Below are 21,114 nucleotides of genomic sequence, written 5' to 3'. Positions count from 1 at the left end.
TATAAGATGATGGCATTGCAAACAGGGACAATTTTACTTCATCATTTTAATTTGGGATTCTTTTATTTCATTTTCTTGCCTATTTGCTCTGGCTAGGATTTCCAATATTATTTTAAATATAAGTGGTGAGAGTGGGAATCTTTGTCTTATTCCTGGTCATAGAGAAAAAGCTTTAGCTTTTCTCTATTGAGTATAATGGTATCATTAGGCTTTGGGTTATATATGACCTTTATTATGTTGAGATACTTTCCTTCTATTCCTAGTTTGTTAAGAGCTCTTATCATGAACAGGTGATGAATTTTGTCAAATGTTTTTGCTTCATCTATTAAGATAATCATATGATTTTTATTCTTTATTCTGTTAATGTTCTGTTTGGCATTAATTGATTTTCATATGTTGAAAGATCCTTGCACACCAGGAATAAGTCCCATTTGGTAATGGTGTATGATCTTTTTAACATGCTATTGGATTTGGTTCTCTAGTATTTTGTTGAAGATTTTTGCATCTATATTCATTAGAGATACTGAGCTGTCATTTTCTTTTCTTGTGCTGTATTTATTTGGTTTTGGAATCAGGGCAATGCTGGCCTCATAAAATGAGTTTGGAAGTATTCCCTCCTCTTCAATGTTTGGACAAGGATTGGCATTAATTTTCCTTTAAATGTTTGATAGAATTCACCCAGAAGGCCATCTGGTCCTGGGCTTTTCTTTACTGGGATTTTTGATTACTGATTCAAACTCCATACCAGTTACAAACCTGTTAAGATTATAAAACTTTGATGAAAGAAGTTAAAGACATAGACAAATGGGAAGACATTATGTGATCATTGGTTGAAAAACTTAATATTGTCAAAAATATCTATACTCTCCAAAAAAATCTACAGATCTAATGGAATCACTATAAAATACCATTTTTTATAAAAATAGAGAAACAATTCTAAAATTTATATGAAACCACAAAAGACCATGAATAGCCAAATCAATCTTGAGAAAGAAGAATAAAGCTGGGGGCATAACACTTCCTGATTTCAAAATATATTACAGAGCTACAGTAATCAAAACAGTATTGTACTGGCATAAAAACACACATATAGACCAATGTAAATGAATTGAGAGTCCAGAAGTAAGTCCATGCAAATATAGTCAACTGATCTTTGACAAAGATGCCAAAAATACTCAACAGACAAAGGATGGTCTCTTCAAAAAATGGCATTGCAAAAAGTGGATAGCCACATGCAAAAGAATGAAACTGGATCTTGATCTTACCCCATACACAAAAATTAACAAAATGTGTTAAAGTCTTAAACCTAAGACCCAAAACTATAAAACTCTTAGAAGAAAACCTGGGGGAAAGCATCATGACCTTGGTCTTGGCAATGATTTCATGGATTGGACATAAAAAGCAAAAGCAAAAACAACAAAAGTAAACAAATGGGACTAGATCAAATTAAAAAGCTTCTGCATAGCAAAGGAAACAACCATCAGAGTGAGAAGGCAACTTATGGAATGGGAGCAAATATTTTCAAAACATAGATCTGATAAGGGGTTAATCTTCAAAATATGTAGGAACTCCTATAACTCAGTGGCAAAACAAAACAAAACAACAACAACAAAACCCTAATAATCCAATTTAAAAGTGGGCTAAGGACTTTGGATGCTTCTCCAAAGAAGACATAGAAAGGCCAATAGGTATATGAAAAAAATACTCAGTGTTACTAATCATCAGGGAAATGCAAAGCAAAACTACAATGAGATATCATCACACATCTGTTAGGATGGTTACCATAAAAAATACAAAAGAGAAAAAGCATTGACAAGGATGTGAAGAAACTGAAACACTTACACACTGTTGGTGCAAATGCAAAATGGCGCTAACACTATGGAAAATAGTATAGAGATTCTCATAAAATTAAAAATAAGAATTTCCTTATAGGCCAGTAATCCACTTCTGAATATTTATCCAAAAGAATTGAAGTCAGAATCTCAAAGACATTTTGGCACTTCCATGTTCATTGTGGCACTACTAAAACAGCCAAGAGGTAAAAATGTATGGACAGATGAATGAATAAAGAAAATATGGTATGCTTTCCAACCAAGGCCCAGCAGAATGGCTCCTGCGAAGAAGGGTGTCAAGAAGAAGAAGGGCTATTCTGCCATCATTGAGGTAGTGACCAGAAAACATAGCATCAACTTTCACAAGCACATCCATGGAGTGGGTTTCAAGAAGCATGCCCCTCAGGCACTGAAAGGGATCCAGAAATTTGCCATGAAGGATATAGGAACTCCAGATGTGCACACTGACACCAGTCTTGACAAAGCTGTCTGGGCCAAAGTAATAAGGAATGTCCCATGCCATATCCATGTGCGGTTGTCCAGAAAATGTAATGAGAATGAAGATTCACCATACAAGCTCAATACATTGCTTACCTGTGTACCTCTCACCACCTTCAAAAATCTACAGACAGTTAATATGGATGAGAACTAATTGCTGATTGTCAAATAAAGGTATAAAACTGAAAAAAAGAAAAGAAATTGTGGTATATACATACATTGTAATATTAAGCCTTAAAAAAGAAGCTAATTCTGCAAAATATAGCAACATGGATGAACCTTGAGGACATTATGCTAACTAAAATAAGCCAGTCACAGAAAAACAAATATTGTATGATTCCACTTAAATGAGGTATTTAAAATAGTCAAAATCAAAGTGTTGAATAGTGGTTACCAGGCCTGGAGGAGGGGGAAATGGGGAATTACTAATCAATAGGCATAAAGTTTCAGTTAAGCAAGATGAATAAGCTCTAGAGATCTGTCGTACAACATTGAACCTATAATCAACAACACTATATTGTTCACTTAAAAATTTAAGTGTTCTTAACACAATAAAATAAAAATTATTTTTTATTTTTGTACTTCAAAACCTTCTTACTCCTGCAGTCATGGGAAACACATCAGGCACTAGTCAGTTACCACCCCCTGACCCAGGAAGGTATTTCACTTCATTTAGAAAATCCAACCTAGGCTATTGAGACACTCAAAATTCCCTGAAGATCCCATCCTATTTCCAGAGATGTTTGAATGTGTAGAGATTGCTGCTGTGGTCGCACCTACAATCCTGAAATGTTAATGTACCTCTAAGTTCCACTGAACCACCATGTCTGAGGACTAGTGGGAGGGCAGCAGCTTCTGAAATGGGAATTCAAAAGATTCCTCTGGATAACAAAAAGAGGCAGGAAACTAGTTCCAGAAGATTGCTACTGGATCCAAAGTATACCCTTTTTGTATGCGGGGGGGGGGGGAGATGGACTTTCTTTTCTTTGTTCAGCAAAATGTAAACATCTCCCCCCCCACCCTTACTTCAGGTGGCTCAATCTGTACTCTCTGCTTGTAATGACTTTAGCTTTAGGGATTAGCACAGCTTTAAGGCTACTGAGTTTGTTTATTTCTGTTTTATTTCCCTTGGAATCATACAGAATGTGCATAGAGAACAGTCCTGACCTTTGAGGTGCATAATGCTTTTATGATCAGCAACATAGGAAATGCATAGCTTTATCATTTCTAACATTTAAAACAATCTTATACACACCACTGGTAATGTTGCTGTTGGCCTGTAGATGAAGAGATTGAGGCCACTGCTACTGAATCTGTAATGGTCCTCTGGTATCTTCCTGGAGAAAAAGTGTTACTTCTAGATAATGGCAATAGAGCTTAAATCTCTGGGATCTGAGCCCAGTACCTGACAGAAGCCTCTGTAACCATAATTTTCACTTCCAGCTAATTTGATTCTCACAATCAGCCTTGAGGCATATAGGGTAAAGTTTAATACACTTCATTTTTTGGAAGTATAATGATTAATTTTTTAAATTTTATTTTATTATGTTATGTTAATCACCATACATTACATCATTAGTTTTTGATATAGTGTTCCATGATTCATTGTTTGCATATAACACCCAGTGCTCCATTCAATACATGCCCTCTTTAATACCCATCACCAGGCTAACCCATCCCCCCACCCCTCTCCCCTCTAGAACCCTCAGTTTGTTTCTCAGAGTCCATAGTCTCTCATGGTTCATCTCCCCCTCCAATTTCCCCCCCTTCATTTTCCCCTTCCTACTATCTTCTTTTTTTTTTAACAGATAATGTATTATTTGTTTCAGAGGTACAGGTCTGTGATTCATCAGTCTTACACAATTCACAGCACTCACCATAGCACATACTCTCCCCAATGTCTATCACCCAGCCACCCCATCCCTCCCACCCCCCACCACTCCAGCAACCCTCAGTTTGTTTCCTGAGATTAAGAATTTCTCATATAAGTGAGATCATATGATACATGTCTTTCTCTGACTGACTTATTTCGCTTAGCATAATACCCCTCTAGTTCCATCCATGTCATTGCAAATGGCAAGATTTCATTCCTTTTGATGGCAGCAATTTCTTCCTAGAAACATCACCAAAGGCAAGGGAAGCAAGGGCAAAAATGAGCTACTGGGACTTCATCAAGATAAAAAGCTTTTGCACGCAAAGGAAACAGTCAACAAAACCAAAAGACAACTGACAGAATGGGAGAAGATATTTGCAAATGACATATCAGATAAAGGGCTAATATCCCATATACTTCATTTTTAAAGGAGAGAAAAAAAGAGAGAAGTGACATGCCCAAGCTCACACAGCAGTTTACTGATAATACAGACTGTCTTGGGTCTTGTGATTCTCACATGTAGCTCATTTCAGCAAACATTTGCCTGGCTCGTTTGGAGCAGTTGCTCAGATGAGATGGAATTTCATTCAAAATTAGTAGTGTCTCCATGAGTCAACCATACTCTCCTTCCTTTTGGGATGAATGTATCTTTAACAATGCCCAGGTTCCTATAGGTGCCAAGATTCTTGGAGATTGTTTAACTGAATTGGGAGAATTTACCAAGATGCCAACATTGAGATCAAGCAGTTTTGTGGGACTTTCCCACCTCTACATTTCCATTTCCTTATTTATCATTTCTCCCCCTTCATTGTTCACTGGTTAGCAAATAAATGTGTATATTTTCTTTTCTCTCATTTTGTCTCCCACTGCCTTTAACTGTTTGTCTCAGTGCTCAGACTTCCAGGGGCATTTTGTAATCTCTCCTGGAGACATAGATAAGTCTTTCTCCCTGTCCCCAGTTCTTTTCTTCATTATTTCCTGCAGAAATTAATTCCAATTTATTATCTTCTACTGGCACCAGTGACAGCCAACAATCCCACATCAAGATACTACTATTTCTTTAGAACCCAGGGATCTCTGTATATATCTGCTTCGAAATTTGTTGACCCAAAGGTTTATAGCTCTCTTTTCCTTAGGATTGTTTCCTCAAGTCCTGATCGGCCAGTATGTGAGCAAAACTGAAAATCAAAATACTATCCCTCACCCATGCCCTCCTCCAAATCAGAAACACATAAGAAGGTTCTTAACCTTTATCTTATTATCAGAAAACTTCAAAAAGAAAGGTAATCAAAAGAATAATTGGTCAAAATTTTCAAGCACTTCCCAAGACATACTAATTCTACAGCTTGTTAAAATAGAGCCCTAAAGTTAAATAAAAAGGGAATTAAAAGATCATCCTTGGGCTGCCTGGCTGGCTCAGTCAGTAGGGCATATTACTCTTGATCTTGGGGTCATATGTTCAAGCCCCACAAAGGGTGTAGAGCTTACTTAAAAAAAATAAACAGATCCAAAAAAATTTATAAAATAAAATATCAGCCTTGTCTACACCCTAGTCTTCACACAGTATAGTCCTGTATATATGAGAATTACTTGCCCATTGTCAAAGATGTTCAGTAAGGTTCATTATGCAATTTTCTGTGGGATTTTCTGCAATTAGACAAAGACATGAAAGTTGACTTATTTTTTTATTAGTTTCAGAGGTAGAGTTTAGTGATTTCAGTTGCATATAACACCCAATGCTCATTACATCAAGTGCCCTCCTTAATGTCCATCACCCAGTTACCCCATCCCCCCACCCATCTCCCCTCCAGCAACCCTCAGTTTGTTCACTATAGTTAAGAGTCTATTGTGGCTTATCTCCCTCTCTAATTTCATTTTATTTTATTTTTATTCCCTTCCCCATGATCCTCTGCTTTGTTTCTTAAATTTGACACATGAGTGAAATCATATAATAATTGTCTTTCTCTGATTGACTTATTTCACTTAGCATAATATCCTCTAGTTCCATCCATGTCATGGCAAATGGTGAGATTTCATTTTTTATGGCTGAGTAACATTCCATTGTATATATATACCATATCCTCATGAAAGTTGACTTAAATCACATCAACTATATGGACAAAAACTCCAAACATAAATCTTATCCAGACTGATAGAAGACCAGTTTTAGAAATAGAATTATGTTTATGTTTAGAAATAGAATATGTTTCTTTGTTGAGTGACAGCCTAAGTTATAGGATTCAGAAATAATAAAGAGGAGTAAAACAGAGCCTTGTCCCTAGGGGCTCACAATCTATAGTGGGAGATCCATATTAAGAGTGTGATAGGATGGGGCACCTGGGTGGCTAAGTCGGTTAAGCATCTGGCTCTTGATCTTGGCTCAGGTTATGATCTCTGGGGATAGAGCCCCACACAGCAGGTTCCATGCTCAGCGGGGAGTCTGCTTCAAGATTCTCTCCCTCTGCCCCCCCCACCCTAGCTCACGCTTACGCTCTAAAATAAATAAATAAATAAATATTTGGGAAAAAATGTGATAAGCATTGTAATAGTAATTTGAACAAAATTCTGTGAAAGTAAACAGAAGAATTAAATCCAGAGAAGAGAATTGGAGAAAGATTTGTGGCTGGATCTTGATAACTACACTAGTGTCTGCTAGGTAGAAGAGTAGGAGAAGATGCACCATGGTTCAGAAAAAACAAAAAGTGTGGGTTTCTGGGGAACCAGCACATCTATGTGACCTATTTTTATAGATTATTGCAGTGGCAGAGACGAAATCTGATTGATGATAGGAACCATACTGTGGATGGCCTTGTATTCCATGATAAAGATTTAGTATTATATACCATAGGCAGGTTTATGACAGAGAATTACATGGTCATATTTGCATTTTAGAAAAATCACTCTGACTTCCAAATGGAGGCAGGACTAAAGGAAAGAGATTAAAGAATGTATCACAGAGGCCAAGTTGTCAAGTACCTGCCTAGAGCTGTCCAGTGGGTGAGAAAAACTAGCAATGCTGAAGGATGGAGTTCAGTACTGATGAGGACAAGATTCAGGAAAAAATAATAAGAAAATATGAGGTAGAAATAAAAAATGCAAGGAAGAAGGACAGGAGAAAATAATAATGCTAAAATTAAGTGTTTATCATGTGCTAGGCACAGAACTAAATATTTTATGCATATTATCTCATATAATCTTTTTTTATTATGTTACATTAGTTACCATACAGTACATCATTAGTTTTTGATGTAGTGTTACATGATTCATTGTTTGCATAAAACACCCAGTGCTCCATGCAATACGTGCCCTCCTTAATACCCGTCACTGGGCTAACCTATCCCCCCACTAAAACCTCAGTTTGTTTCCTGGAGTCCATAGTCTTTCATGGTTCATCTCCCCCTCTGATTCTGTCCCCCTTTGTTTTTCCCTTCCTTCTCCTAATGTCCTCCAGGCCATTCCCTATGTTCCACAAATAAGTGAAACCATATCATAATTGATTATCTCTGCTTGACTTACTTCACTTAGCATAATCTCCTCCAGTTCCATCCATGTTGATGCAAATGTTGGGTATTCATCCTTTCTGATGGCTGAGTAGTATTCCACTGTATATATGGAACACATCTTCTTTATCCATTCATCTGTTGAAGGGCATCTCAGCTCCTTCCACGGTTTGGCTATTGTGGACATTGCTGCTATGAACATTGGGGTGCATGTAGCCCTTTTTTCACTACATCTGTATCTTTGGGGTAAATGCCCAGGAGTGCAATTGCTGGGTCACAGGGTAGCTCTATTTTTAACTTTTTGAGGAACCTCCACACTTTTCCAAAGTGGCTGTACCAACTTGCATTCCCACCAACAGTGTAAGAGAGTTCCCCTTTCTCCACAACCTCTCCAGCATTTGTTGTTTCTTGCCTTGTCAATTTTTGCCATTCTAACTGATGTAAGGTAGTATCTCAATGTGGTTTTGATTTGTTTTTCCCTGATGACTAATGATGTTGAACATTTTTCCATGTGTCTGTTAGCCATTTGTATGTCTTCTTTGTAGAAGTGTCTGTTCATGTCTTCTACCCATTTTTTTGACTTGATTGTTTTTGGGTGTTGAGTTTGAGAAGTTCTTTATAGATCTTGGATATCAGCCCTTTATCTGTAGTGTCATTTGCAAATATCTTCTACCATTCTGTGGGTTTGCCTCTTAGTTTTGTTGACTGTTTACTTTGCTGTGCAGAAGCTTTTTATCTTGATGAAGTCCCAAAAGTTCATTTTTGCTTTTGTTTCCCTTGCCTTTGGGGATGTGTCTTGAAAGAAGTTGCTGTGGCCAATGTTGAAGAGGTTACCGCCTATGTTCTCCTCTAGGATTTTGATAGATTCCTGTCTCACAATGAGGTCTTTCATCCATTTAGGGTTTATCTTTGTGTATGGTGTAAGAGAATGGTTGAGTTCCATTCTTCTGTATATAGCTGCCCATTTTCCCCAGCACCATTTATTGAAGAGACTGTCTCATATAATCTTTTCAACAACCTGATGAAGTATGATTAGCCAGATTTACAGATGGATAATCTATAGCACAAAGAGACTATCTTGGGGTGCCTGGGTGGCTCAGTCAGTTAAGCATGTCCCTTCAGCTTGGGTCATGATCTCAGGGTCCTGGGATCTAGCCCCTCATCAAGCCCTATATCAGGCTCCACACTCAGTGGGGAGTCTACTTCTCCCTTTCCCCTGCCCCTCTCCCCGCTCATGCTCACTCATGCATGCATTCTTTCTCTCTTTCAAATAAATAAAATCTTTTGCTCAAGGTCATGTAAAAAGTGAGTGGTGAAAGCAGGATTCCAATCTCCACTCTTAACTACTTACCTAGAGAAAGCAAGTGTAACAGCAAAAATACAAAGAAAAATGTGACACAATAGAGGAAAAGGAAAGAAACAAAAGGGAAAGTGAAAAGATGAAAAATTCAAGGAAGAAAATAGTGAAAGTGAGACAGCCTCTATTAATGGATAACACTCTTATGTACAAACACTAGGAGAGATGTCATTACACCTTGCCTTTAAGTCTCTGTCCATAGTTCCAAAGAGTAGTGACCAATGGCATGAATAAACAATGGTGTGTATCTGAGTCCAAATCCAACTGTTACTAGGTTAATCCATATGAAATTTCAATATTTGTCCATTTTTTACTTACAAAAACAGCATCCTAATAGCTTGCCACCATGCTAACTTTAAGATGAAATATATTCTCAACCAAAGGTCATTTCCTTACCCAAAAGTCATGTCACTCTGAGTCTTCCTACTACCTTGCACAGGGAAGCTGGACCTATGCCAAGCTGGAGTGACTATCCATCAACCTTTGTGAGCCCTTAGGATGTGCCTCACAAGTGGATCGGCCTAGTTTAAAAGGCCAAGGGGCAGTAATGCTAGGGAAATGCCACCTCTTTTGACCTTATTTTGCTGTGGGGAGTAGAGATGGTGGGGGGACAGAGAATTGTCAGAGTACTAACTAAATTGAAAATAGGACCTGGGATCATTGAGATGTGCATGGTCTCTCTCATCAGGGCTCATAACAGGATGCTATTAAATTTTTGCAAATGGTAACTGCATTCAAGCTCACTTCAATCTTGTTTTACAGGTCTCAAAAAGAAAGTTACTTTAAAACTTCATATCAATTAGTGGGTTAGTTAATAAAAGCTTTCTCTCCACAAAGAAGATTACAATCTCCTTGGATAGACTGCATTTTTAATTACATGAAATGATCTACAAGTAAAGCTGCACTGAGCTGAGTATCTGCACCAGACAATCACCTCTGCTGTTTTGTAACCAGTGGTTTTTAAGGATCTTTATTTTTGAGAGTTTTCATTTTCTTGAGCACTGATGAAATGGTGATGGGAAGACAGATGAAAAATGAAGATAGGAAGCATAAAAACAAACTGCTATATGTTTGATTTTTTTCTGATTATCAGAAGCCAATGAAAGGAGGAGAGGAAAAATCTCACTTGGCAGATATGAGTTACGTTCTTTATTTTTTTAATAGACCATCTTTTACTGCAGAAGGATCTCATATTCAATATTGAATACTAGCACTTTAGAGCTGGAAGAAACTTTAGATATTATTTAGTTCTACACCTCATTTCATAGTTAAGAAACCAAGAACCAGAGAGGATATATACATTGGCCAAGGTGAGTGAGTGGCAGTCAAGACTAGAACCTAGGTCTTCTGACTTTCCAGCTTCTGTTCATTACACTGGGCCATATTATCTTATGGTGTACTCTTACATAATAATGATAACTAACATTTTAAGCACTTACTAAGCTCTATCTCTATAGTAACTCATTTAATCCTCATAACCAACCTTTCACTATTATTGTCCACTTTTACATCTGAGCAATCTGAATCCCAGAGAAACTAAATAACTTTTCCAGGATCACCCAGCTAGTAAGGTGCATTGATGATTCAAAGCCAGCCAGTCTGGCTCCAAGTCTTTTGTTCTTAACTCTTATGCTATATATTGTGGTATCTATCATCTTATGTACATATTCTATCTCCCCAACTACATATAAATAACAGTCCCATTTGTATTTGAGGTATTGTACAACTAGACAATATGAAACATACAGTTATCCTGTGGAAGGCAGTAATGAAGATAAAAACAAAATGAAGCTTGGCAGGTGACAATATGAATTTATATCATAACAACCTCATTAGTTCTATCTGCAGGCTCCTATTGCCTGTCCTGGGCCTCTCCTCCTGGCAGTGTTAAAGATATACTTTGACTCAAGTTTTTCCCAAATTTCCTTTTTCAATACACAATGGGTTCTTATAATAACTTTACAATAAATAGTGCCTGATGGTTTCAAGGAGAAAGGTTAAGGATTCAACAACTTGGGTTTTTCATCTTAATTTTCTCAATACAGGAAGGGAGTAGCTTGATACTCCACTTTTCTGATCCCATTAGCAGAAATGTGGTTGGTGCTCACAATAAGCAAGTTATCACCACTTGTATCACAGGAGAAAACTGAGGAGTTTATCAATTCAAGTCACTAACCATTCACTGCATATGTCCTCTCTTTAGTCACTATGCCATGTGTTGTGGTAGAGACAGAGATGAAAAAGACACAGCCTTTGTCTCTGAAGATTTCTCACAGACTAGTGGTGACATACTTATAAAAAACTAATGTTTGAGGCAGAATAACATAAATGTAGAATATGGGTACCAACAATATGTTATGGGCATACATAGAAGTAATTCCTTTTTACTTAGAGTCAGAGAAGCTTAAAGATAAGGTAAAATTTGAGCCAAGATTTGAAGAATGAGTAAATTCCACAGACAGTGATTATGGAGAGGGGAAAGAGAGAAGTATTCTAGAGTGGGCAGTAAGAGCAAAATACTGTAGGTAAGAAATTTTCAGGCATATTATGATGAGCCTCCAGTTTGTTAACACTGGTAGAAAGGAAGGGCCTGGGTGGCTCAGTTGGTTAAGCATCTGTCCCTGGGGCCCAGTTGGTTAAGAATCTGCCTTTGGCTCAGGTCATGATCTCAGGGTCTTGGAATTGAGGTCTGCAAGTAGTCTGTTTCTCCCTCTCCCTCTGCCCCTCCCCCCTGCTCATGTGCACACTCGCTCTCGCTCTCTCTCTCAAATAAATAAAATCTTTAAAAAAAAAAAAAAGACCAGTAGGAAGGTAAAACTGAAAAGGAATTAGAAGCCCAAATATGGTGAGCCTTCTGTGTGTAGCTAAGGTATTTAGCTTTATTATTTTGAAAATGTTGGATCATTTAAGAATTTTGAGCAGAAGAATGGCAAGAGTAGAACTGGTGCTTTAAGGAAGGTGATCTGGCATCACTGTAGAGAATGGATTGAAAAGGAGAGGCTGAATGCAGTAAGACCATTTGGGAGGCTGTTATGATAGAAAATAAAATGATAATACCTGGGCAGAGTTGTGCTAAGTCTATCTCTGGGGTACTTCCAGAGGTACCCACAAAACACCTCGCTCACGCTTGCCTGCCCCTGCCAATAGCTGTCTCAACATATGTCCTATTCCTTTCTAGCTGAATAGGTGTTGATCATTGAAGTTCCAAGCCTAAATATCCAAGAAAACAGTCTTCTTCACTACTACAACCAGTATATTCATTGAAATGAATCCCATGAAGACAATTGCTAGATGTCTACAATCACTGTGAGCCAAAGTAAGACTGTGGTGACTCAACTTCATGACAAGTAAGTGGTTAGGCATAGATCTCAACCACCAGTTGTGCCAAGTGTGTAGCAAGATTTAGATGATCCCCCAGAGTATAGCCCAATCAGGAAGAAATAGAAGATTATCTGTGAGTTGTGCTTCTGTAGTCTCTTATTGTCCTAAGAAGGTGAACAGGTATTTAAATTATTTCAATGGGCCTAAAGCCAAAGTGGAAAAGTGTTGCTATAATTTGCATGTATGTTTGTATTTGCCCATTCTTATATTTCAGAGTGAGGATTTAGGCTAGAAATCATTCTCATCACCCCCAGCAAGTAAATCAAACTGATTTACAAATTTTCTGATGCTCTGTTCATGCTCTTCTATTATAGACATGATCAATTCCAGTTGCTCTGAGGCCAGAGTGAAGGTCAGAGTTCCAATAACATTAGGGGTATAATTAGCACATTAACATTGCTACAGGCCTTTCCTCCTTCTGTATAGGTGGGAAGAAAAACATTTGAGGGGCAACTGTCTTCAGGAAGCATTATGCTTCACAGTGGCTTGCATTACTCATGTGGGGCATTAGAAGAATGAAGGCAGTTAAAATTTGTTTGCAAATCTGTTGTTTCCTGGTTTGCTTCTAAGAAAACATACCACCATCTGTCTCACTGGTCTTAAATCAAATCCTGTCACTATAGCACTAGAGCTCTCTGTCTCTTTGTAATCTGCTTTCTAGTTTAAGCTTTGAAGAAGTTCAAGGATTGGGCTTTCAGAATCTATATTTCCCAAGAATCCCACACAACTCCAAGTCATTTTAAAAGACAAAGACATACATCAAAAACTAATGATGTAATGTATGGTGATTAACATAACAATAAAAAATTTTTAAAAAGACAAAGACATATGGTTGTGCTACAGAAGATGCCATTTATATAGACTATAATGTGAATAGTGCTGCCTGGAGTTGGGTAGCACTAAAGCCCTGAAATTGCACATGTCCTCCTAGACCTTGATCTGAGAATAAAAAGGAATCAAGTAATGATTACTATGGGTAGCCCTCTGTCACCTTCTTCATTCTGTCTTCTTCCTACCTTCTGTTTTCCTCTATGGCAGAGACAAGTGGTATGTGCCCACCAAGATCTATGTTCTTCTTTTCTTCCTGAGTACTCCACTAGACTATATTTTCCAAGCCCCTTACATCTACATGGGATCATGTAACTAATTCTTAGCAATAAGCAGAAGTGATTATGGTCACCTCTGGGCCAAAGAGCTTAAGAGTAGATGTGCCTTTGTGTCCCCTCCCTTTAGATGTCAGAAGAATCCAGTAAAAGATACTGAGGCCCTAGATGATGGCAGAGCCACTAGATGGAAAGAGACCAAGATCCTGATGACTGAGTAGAGCAGAACTCTCCTTCAGTCCTGCATGACAGTGACATGAAAAAGACATATTCTGAATCTGTTATGCCAATAACATGTGGGAATTTTTTTGTTATAGCAGTGACCATAAGTTTACTTACACACATTCCCAATGTCCTCTAACTTAACCTTTGTCCTAACTACTCAGATCCTCACCCAAACCTGACCCTCTCGTCATCTAATTGGAATATTTATGCTTCTCTGTGACCTGAGAGTTTTTGACAAAGTAACCTAGAATCTCATGTAATAGCTGTTGAGTAACTTCATGTCAGCTCCCCTGGAAATAAGGGAAACCAGATGAGGGCAAGGCTCAGGATGGTTCATGTCTGTCACAGTCATTTGGTATCCAGTGAGGACCCCTGAGCCAGAAGTGAAGAAAGGATCTAATGGTTTTGCCAGTTAGATGCATTAGACTGAGAATCCTATGAAGCCAGGAACACAATTTTGCCACCCACTAGCTCTGTAATCTTAGATAGATTACTTCTCTGAGTTGCAGTTTCCTCATTTTAAAAACAGGAATGGTAATATTAGCTACTTCTTTGGGTTTTTTAAAGATTAAATGGGATTAGATATGCAAAGTGCTGAGCATACTGCTTAGCACGTAAGAATCACTCAATAAAAGGGGGCTATTATATTAGTATGCATGTTAGAACCTGTCAAAACCTCAGGATCATTTCATCCACCTCATGTACAGATGGTGAGCTAAAGGCCCAGGGGAATAGTAGGACTTTTCTCTTCCTTCTTTGAAAGCTTAGCCCCAAATAGACCAAATCCATGAAACCTCCAGAGATTGTTTTCACCTGAATTTCCTTGTCACTTGGACGTTGGATTTGTCTTTTTTTTCCTCTGGAGGTGCCTCTTTTAAAGATGCCACTATGGTGATACCTTCTTTGGCGGTTTATTGGAGATAGATGGGGAACAGACTTGCCCTACTTCTAACTCTCCCAGGAGAACTATGAACAGCTCAATGGAACACAGCTTTTCTACCTCTAGAATCTTGGGCCTCCAAAGAACAAGCAGTGGGCTCTCTATCCATGTTCTTTGCTGGCTGGACTCATGGCCTGAAGTGGACATTCAAAAGTGTCTACTTTAACTTTTATTTCCAAAGAGAAATACTCATGGCATACTTCATAAGTCAAACCTTAATGAACTGCTTAGTTACTGTCAAAGGATTTATTCAGTACAACACATGAATCTGACCTTTTTTCCCCCACATGTATTTCAATTCCTGCCTTCTCTATCAATTATTCAGTTTTGTACTCAGTTTCCAGATTAATCATTTCAACTGGTTCCTAATCTAACAGAGGTATAAGACGCTTTCCTCCCTCTTTTCTTCCCAGAGCTGTAATCAAATCAATAGCCACAACCGACTTCCTGGCCTGGGGCTGAGCCAGCCACAGCTACTAGAAGAATGGCAATGCTGAGGGCTTTGTTATTTTTCATAGAAAGAGATCTCACTATTGATCACTAAGGCAAAGAAAAGCTGGTGGCAGGATGGGGGAGCTAATGGAAATAGAGGAGATAAAATCCAGCTGGGCATCCCTGAGGTCATTTTGTGGATAACTGAAGGAAGTTTGAGTGAGAATATGAAAAAGCAAATAAAAGAGCTCCTATCCTGCAAGCACTGCACAGAATATCTGACGGCTCTTGCTGTCTTGGTGTATGTTTTTTATTCCAGCCGAACTACCTAATGATCAAACATGACACACCTCATGCTTACTAGGCTTTGTTCAGGAAATATCCTGAAATTTGCTACCCAGCTGGAGTGCTAAGATTGTGTACATTCTTTCCACATTTCCAGAAGACACTTTTTCAACAGAAGTGCTTCTGTTGTTGTTACTGCTGTGCAGATGTGCCTTGCTTTATGAAAGTAGGTTCCAGAAGAGCTCCCTAAATTGAATTTTTGTAAATCAAATAATATTTCTTCCCTGCAAAACAATATAATCACAGAGCAGCTTTATCATCGTTTGGGTTCTAACCTCAACTGATAGAGGCTTGAAGATTTTTGCCTGCTTCTGACCCCCCCAGTCCAGTATTTAATGACATAATAAAAGGGTCCTAACACAAGGAAACCTATTTCCCAAAATACCTTTAGAAATAACATCAACAGCTGCAGCTGCCATTTGGTATCACTGCCTATGCATCACACAGGGAAATTTACATGTGTTACCACATTTAATCTCAGAAGTACTTTTTGAGGTAGGTATCCTTATCTCTATTTCACAAGTGCAGAAACTGAGTCTCAGAGAGATTAAACAATTTAACCAAGTTCACATAGCTATTTAGCAATAAAGCAGAGCTTCTAACCCATGCCTGCATGACTTTAAAGCTTTGCTCTTTCAACTACTCTACTGCTTCCATAATTTGGAGTAGCAATGTGAAATTTGTCACCTATGTATCTATAGTTTTAAAATGGTGGAGGGATACCCCAATACTTTAATCACTGCCTGGAGTTTCATCTTCACTCTGCCACTGACTTGCTATGTGAATTTTGGCAAGCAGTTTTCCTTCTCTTGTTCTCTCAATTTTGTCATCTGTAAATTTAGGAGACCAATTCAGGTAATCTCTAATGTCCTTTTCACCTCTAGAAGTTCATAGCTACATACTTTTAAGTTCCTAAGAGAAATACATTAATCCTTAAAATCCACTTAGGTGTCATTTGATGCCAGTTTTTCACAAGTTCTTCCCAAATGGGTATTTTTCTTCACTGATTGGCTATGACATGAAACTAATCACTATGAAGTCTTTTTACTCATGTCTACACATGCAAACCCTTTGGCCTCAGCAATGCCAAATGAACAGTTTGACTGAATTTTCACTTTTCAGTGGGTCATTTTGATTTCCCTGTCTCAATGTCTTGTCTTTGTCAACAAAACGATATCCTACCTGGAAAATGGTTTTTGTTTCCAATTGGCCTATTTGAAAGCAATAAAGAGGCTCTGGCAGACCTGTTATTAACCATAGGGTAGTTAGAAGCAAGAAGCCAGTCACATCTCAAGCACCACACACACACTGTGCCTTGGGTTTGGTTTTCTCCCAGCTCTGGTGCACTTTCATGAAATGGTCTGGAACACTAACCTCTAAAAGGAGCTGTGCTCCTGCATACCCAAATGTGGTTCAAAAGTCATGTAAATAAATATACATGAACTGAACTGGAACAGCTGGGGAGTTCTCAGCAGGGACCTCTAATGACCTCTGAATTGGAAGGGACACAGCTGATCAAGGAATCATTACTAAGATTAAAGGCTTATACCAAAATCACTGTGAGACTTAAGCTACTGAATTTACAATGTTGATGGCATAAACTGGAAAGAACTAACTAGTCATACTAATGTGCTGCTTAAAAGTCAGAGGAAACAAAGGAATCTGGGTTACTTCTCTATCCTATTCTTCATTTGCAGCAGAAACTAGGCAATTGAGTTTTAGGAGATAAATTGTTTTGTTTCACAGCCTTACATTGTTTTTGATGTAGGGAAACCTTCTTGTCCTTTAGGTAAGTTGTATATAGCACAGTGCTAAAGAAGTAAATGTTTGAATTCAACCAGCAATGTCCATTTTGGAAAATTTGGACACCAGATATGCCGGGATCAGTGAGAAAGCAGAGAAGGCTAGAATAGGTTAAATTGGAGAAAAAGGAAATGACATGGCTATGTGCCTAGTCCATAAACTGTGGTTGTGGAGTAGGAGGGTGCTTACTAGTCCAATAAATTTTCAAACTTCAGTTTGATGTGGGCTGGAGTTGTTATCTTGGAAAGGATAGAAGGTGAGGTCTACAGAATGGTGCACAACATTAGAACTCTCCGTACAATGGCATTACCCAAAGTCAAGCACACAGCAATAGGAATCATGGCTCCAGGCAGTTTGAAAAAAAGATTCTAAGAAACTAGCAGTTGAGTGACAGGTTTTGTCTCCCAAGGGGAAAGGGATAACACCCGGACTAGGTAAGCAGTAAGGGTCACAAAGTGAGGTGGAATTTAGAGAATGCAAGTCCTAGCAGGGTAGCTAGGGAACTAGTCAGAAATCATGGGGTCTGCAGTGGGCACACCTGGTGATAGGAAGAAGCAGCCTAGGTCAATGACATGTGAATGGGGCATAACATATACACAGGAAATTTTTTGCACTATTTGTCAGGAATGGATCAGAAACTGGGATTGGCAGAATCATTAGGTTGAAGACATCAGCTGAGAAAGGCTTGGAAAACTCCCACCAGAGGGAGCAGGTATTAGTATGCAGATAGCTTAGGGCAGCCTATCTCTGGCTATTGGGCAAAACACTGCTCAAAGTCCTAGCCTCACTACAAGCATCAACACATCCCATTAGCATTAATTAAGTTTTCTAATATGATTTTTGTAAATCAAAAGGTGAGGACCTTTACTATCTCCTCAGATATAACCCATAAGCAAAACCACTTAATATGCCATCAATCCCAACCTATGTATTCTCTGAGGGCTTACACATAAAAGTATAAGACCTAGGCCAGAGATACATCTATTTTAAATCACTACTTTAATGACTACAATCATTCCTTATATCTGCTCCTACATATGTCCAGTCATACTAGATTTAGGAGTCAAATTTTCTGTACGACCTTGGGCATGATCTTTAACCCTCTGAGTTCCCTCAAATTCAAAATAGGATGATAATAACTGAATCTGTTCTCATAGGGTTGCTGTGAGGATTAAGTGATCTAATGCATGTAAATCACTAGCATAGTAACGGGCACAGAGAAAATGATGAAAGAAGAATATTAAAAACAGAACATCTTAGGCTGTTAGACAAAACCTCTGCCTCTTGAAGATAGGGTTAATGAAAGTTGACTGGGCTATAAAACCATCTAACATCTAATAGGCAGCCTACTGAGGCCAGCAATCTGCCATCAAGCATTAAGGAAACATGCATGGCATAAAAGAAATTACCAAAATGAAAAGGCCTTCCTTGTCAACAACAGCAACCAAAGGTAGAAATGACAATAAGAAGCATAACATACATCCCTCTCTGTCAGAAATAAAGAAAGCAGTAAGTGGGAAATAAAACTAGTGTCAGAAAATATATACAAATGTGAAGGAGAAGTGGGTTTAAGTTTAGTGCTCTGGCAGGGAGCAAGGGAAGGGGTGCTCTGGCAGATCTTTGCTAGGACACAGTGGGCTTCTGATTTTGGAGAAAATCAGGAAGAATGAATTCCCCCCACCACTCCTGCCTCCTATCAAGTCCAGGCCTCAGTAACCTCAGCAGAACCAACATGGGCTTATCTTTCTTAGAAGAGCAATGTGCCAGAGGATGGGATAGAGTGGAGGGGGAGAGGTGGTGAATAGATTAGGATCAGTCACAAGCCATTCTTCCTCTCTCTCCTCCAACCTCAAAAAGTCTAAGATTTGCCTTCAATTTCACAGGACTACAGGTCTATTAAGATCTTAGGAGTCCTCTTGAGCCACACAAAAATTTCCATATTCCTTGCTGAAGCCTGAAATCCCTTTATAAACAGCAAAGCTCATTGTGGAATGAAAAGCTTAAACTACGAATGCTTATAGGCAAGGAGATACTTTGCAATAGATAAATTTCCCAATTAATCCCAGAGTCTAAAGAATGGCATCAGTTCCTTTCTTGTTTGGATAATGGGAGAGGTTGGCTATTCAGCAAAATGGCAGAGGGAGCCTATGGGATGGGGGTGGATAGGCAGACAAGTCTATCTCTCAGTGGGAAAAAAAAAATGGTTCAGAAAGAGAACACATTCCCACTTAGGTTATGTTGGAAAATGTCCTTCAGCTGAAGGGAAAGACTGAAGTAGGAAGTGGGGATGCACAAAGGGAAGCTGTACACCAATATATTTCTGTCATAAAATTAAAAAGCAAACTGTTGGGATGCCTGGGTGGCTCAGTCAGTTAAGCATCTGCCTTTGGCTCAGGTCATGATCTCAGGGTCCTGGGATTGAGCCCTGCATCGGGCTCTCAGCTCAGCGGGGAGTCTGCTTCTCCCTCTCACTCTCCCTCTATTCTCTCTCTCAAATGAATAAATAAAATCTTTAAAAAATAAAAAAATAAAAAGCAAACTGTTTCACATGACTTATAAAGGCTTTGGTGTTTTGCCTTTTAATCATCAACCTTCAAATTATGGAGCTTCATAACCAAGGGTTTTGTTACTAGAAGTAACTCTGGGAATACAAAAAGAAACTATCACACACTTCACAGCATTCAGAGTACTACAAAAATGGAAATATCCTGAGTCCTAATAAAGCCTTCCTCTGTGCACACAAGACTCATACTGTTTACAATGTAATATATGATCTGGAGCAAGGCCTTGAAATCTGTGAAAGTTTTGGTTGACTGTAGTGAGCCTAGTATACATTCTACTCCTAGTAACGGGATGTTCAAAAAACAAAACATGGCTGTAAGATTCTAGCATGGGGCAGGATACAGAGGGAACAGAAAGAAGCCTAGAGACCAAGAGAGTGGAAGAAGTAGTGGCCAAAACAGTTCTTCCTTGTTTTTAAGTACTAATCCCGATTTATGCCAAAAAAGAGAATAGGCAGTGACTGATCTACAACTGTGCCTACCTTTCTGTCATATCTTTTTGGTTTGATCTCATTCCTTAAAGCTGCATTTGATAGGTATACCCCTGAGATGGTATCTGAGTTGAGCATAATTATTTATCGCATGAGGATTCATATGCACTTTTATATGTTCATGCTGCTTTAATGTGAGTTTGCATGTGTTTCCTGTGCTTACTTGAGCTTCTTACCTGAGTTGGTGAGATGTTCTTGTGGACCAGATACTGCCCAAAGAGGAGCTCAGGACTCCAGCTAGGTTTTGTAGGCAACATGGTCCCTGTACCCAGAATTGATAACCGCCTATCCAGATGAGGCCCCTTTGGATTCCAAGCCTTATGTAGAACAGATACAAGATAGTTTAAGCAGTAGTTTTTTTAAACTATGTGTCAGAACTAGCATTTTTTAATGGAATGCAATGGAAAATAATGGAATATATTTTATGGCAAATCTAAGAATATGTCACATAAAGTTAAGCTTTGTTGGGTAAAACTTTTGTTTCAGTTAGATATATGTACATTAGATCACAATAGAAAATATATGTCTCACTGTGGGCCACAGTTGAAAGTTTGAAAAACACTGGTTAGAGTTTAACCACGAAGTAGGTTGGCACCAAAATTGACTTCAGCCATTTCCCTCTGAAGTCCTTCCTGAACCAAATAAAATCAAAACCTTAAATTAGCAAGATCCCTCTCAAAAGAAAGGCAACAGTGCTTGGATCCAAAAACATCAATGAATATATACTGGCAAAGACATGTTATTCCTCACATGTTTTTGTATTACTTTGTTAC

The 21,114-nt window shown here is 38.5% G+C and overlaps 1 protein-coding gene across 1 annotated transcript; it reads left to right on the top strand.

The window, feature by feature from the left end:
- Positions 1-2,106: 2,106 nt before the first annotated feature.
- On the top strand, positions 2,107-2,484 carry LOC113930512 (60S ribosomal protein L31-like). Its single transcript, XM_035725422.1, has one exon. It carries the CDS (start codon positions 2,107-2,109, stop codon positions 2,482-2,484), a length of 378 nt encoding a protein of 125 aa, XP_035581315.1.
- The last annotated feature ends 18,630 nt before the right edge of the window (positions 2,485-21,114 follow it).

The sequence above is a fragment of the Zalophus californianus genome, chromosome X (assembly GCF_009762305.2).
Source record: "Zalophus californianus isolate mZalCal1 chromosome X, mZalCal1.pri.v2, whole genome shotgun sequence".
NCBI classification, from domain to species: Eukaryota; Metazoa; Chordata; class Mammalia; order Carnivora; family Otariidae; genus Zalophus; species Zalophus californianus.
This window is presented reverse-complemented; position numbering and strand designations above follow the sequence as displayed.

What these genes read in the sequence shown, in the direction of transcription:
- LOC113930512 (XM_035725422.1), top strand. Translation starts at nt 2,107, where the DNA reads ATGGCTCCTGCGAAGAAGGGTGTCAAGAAGAAGAAGGGCTATTCTGCC.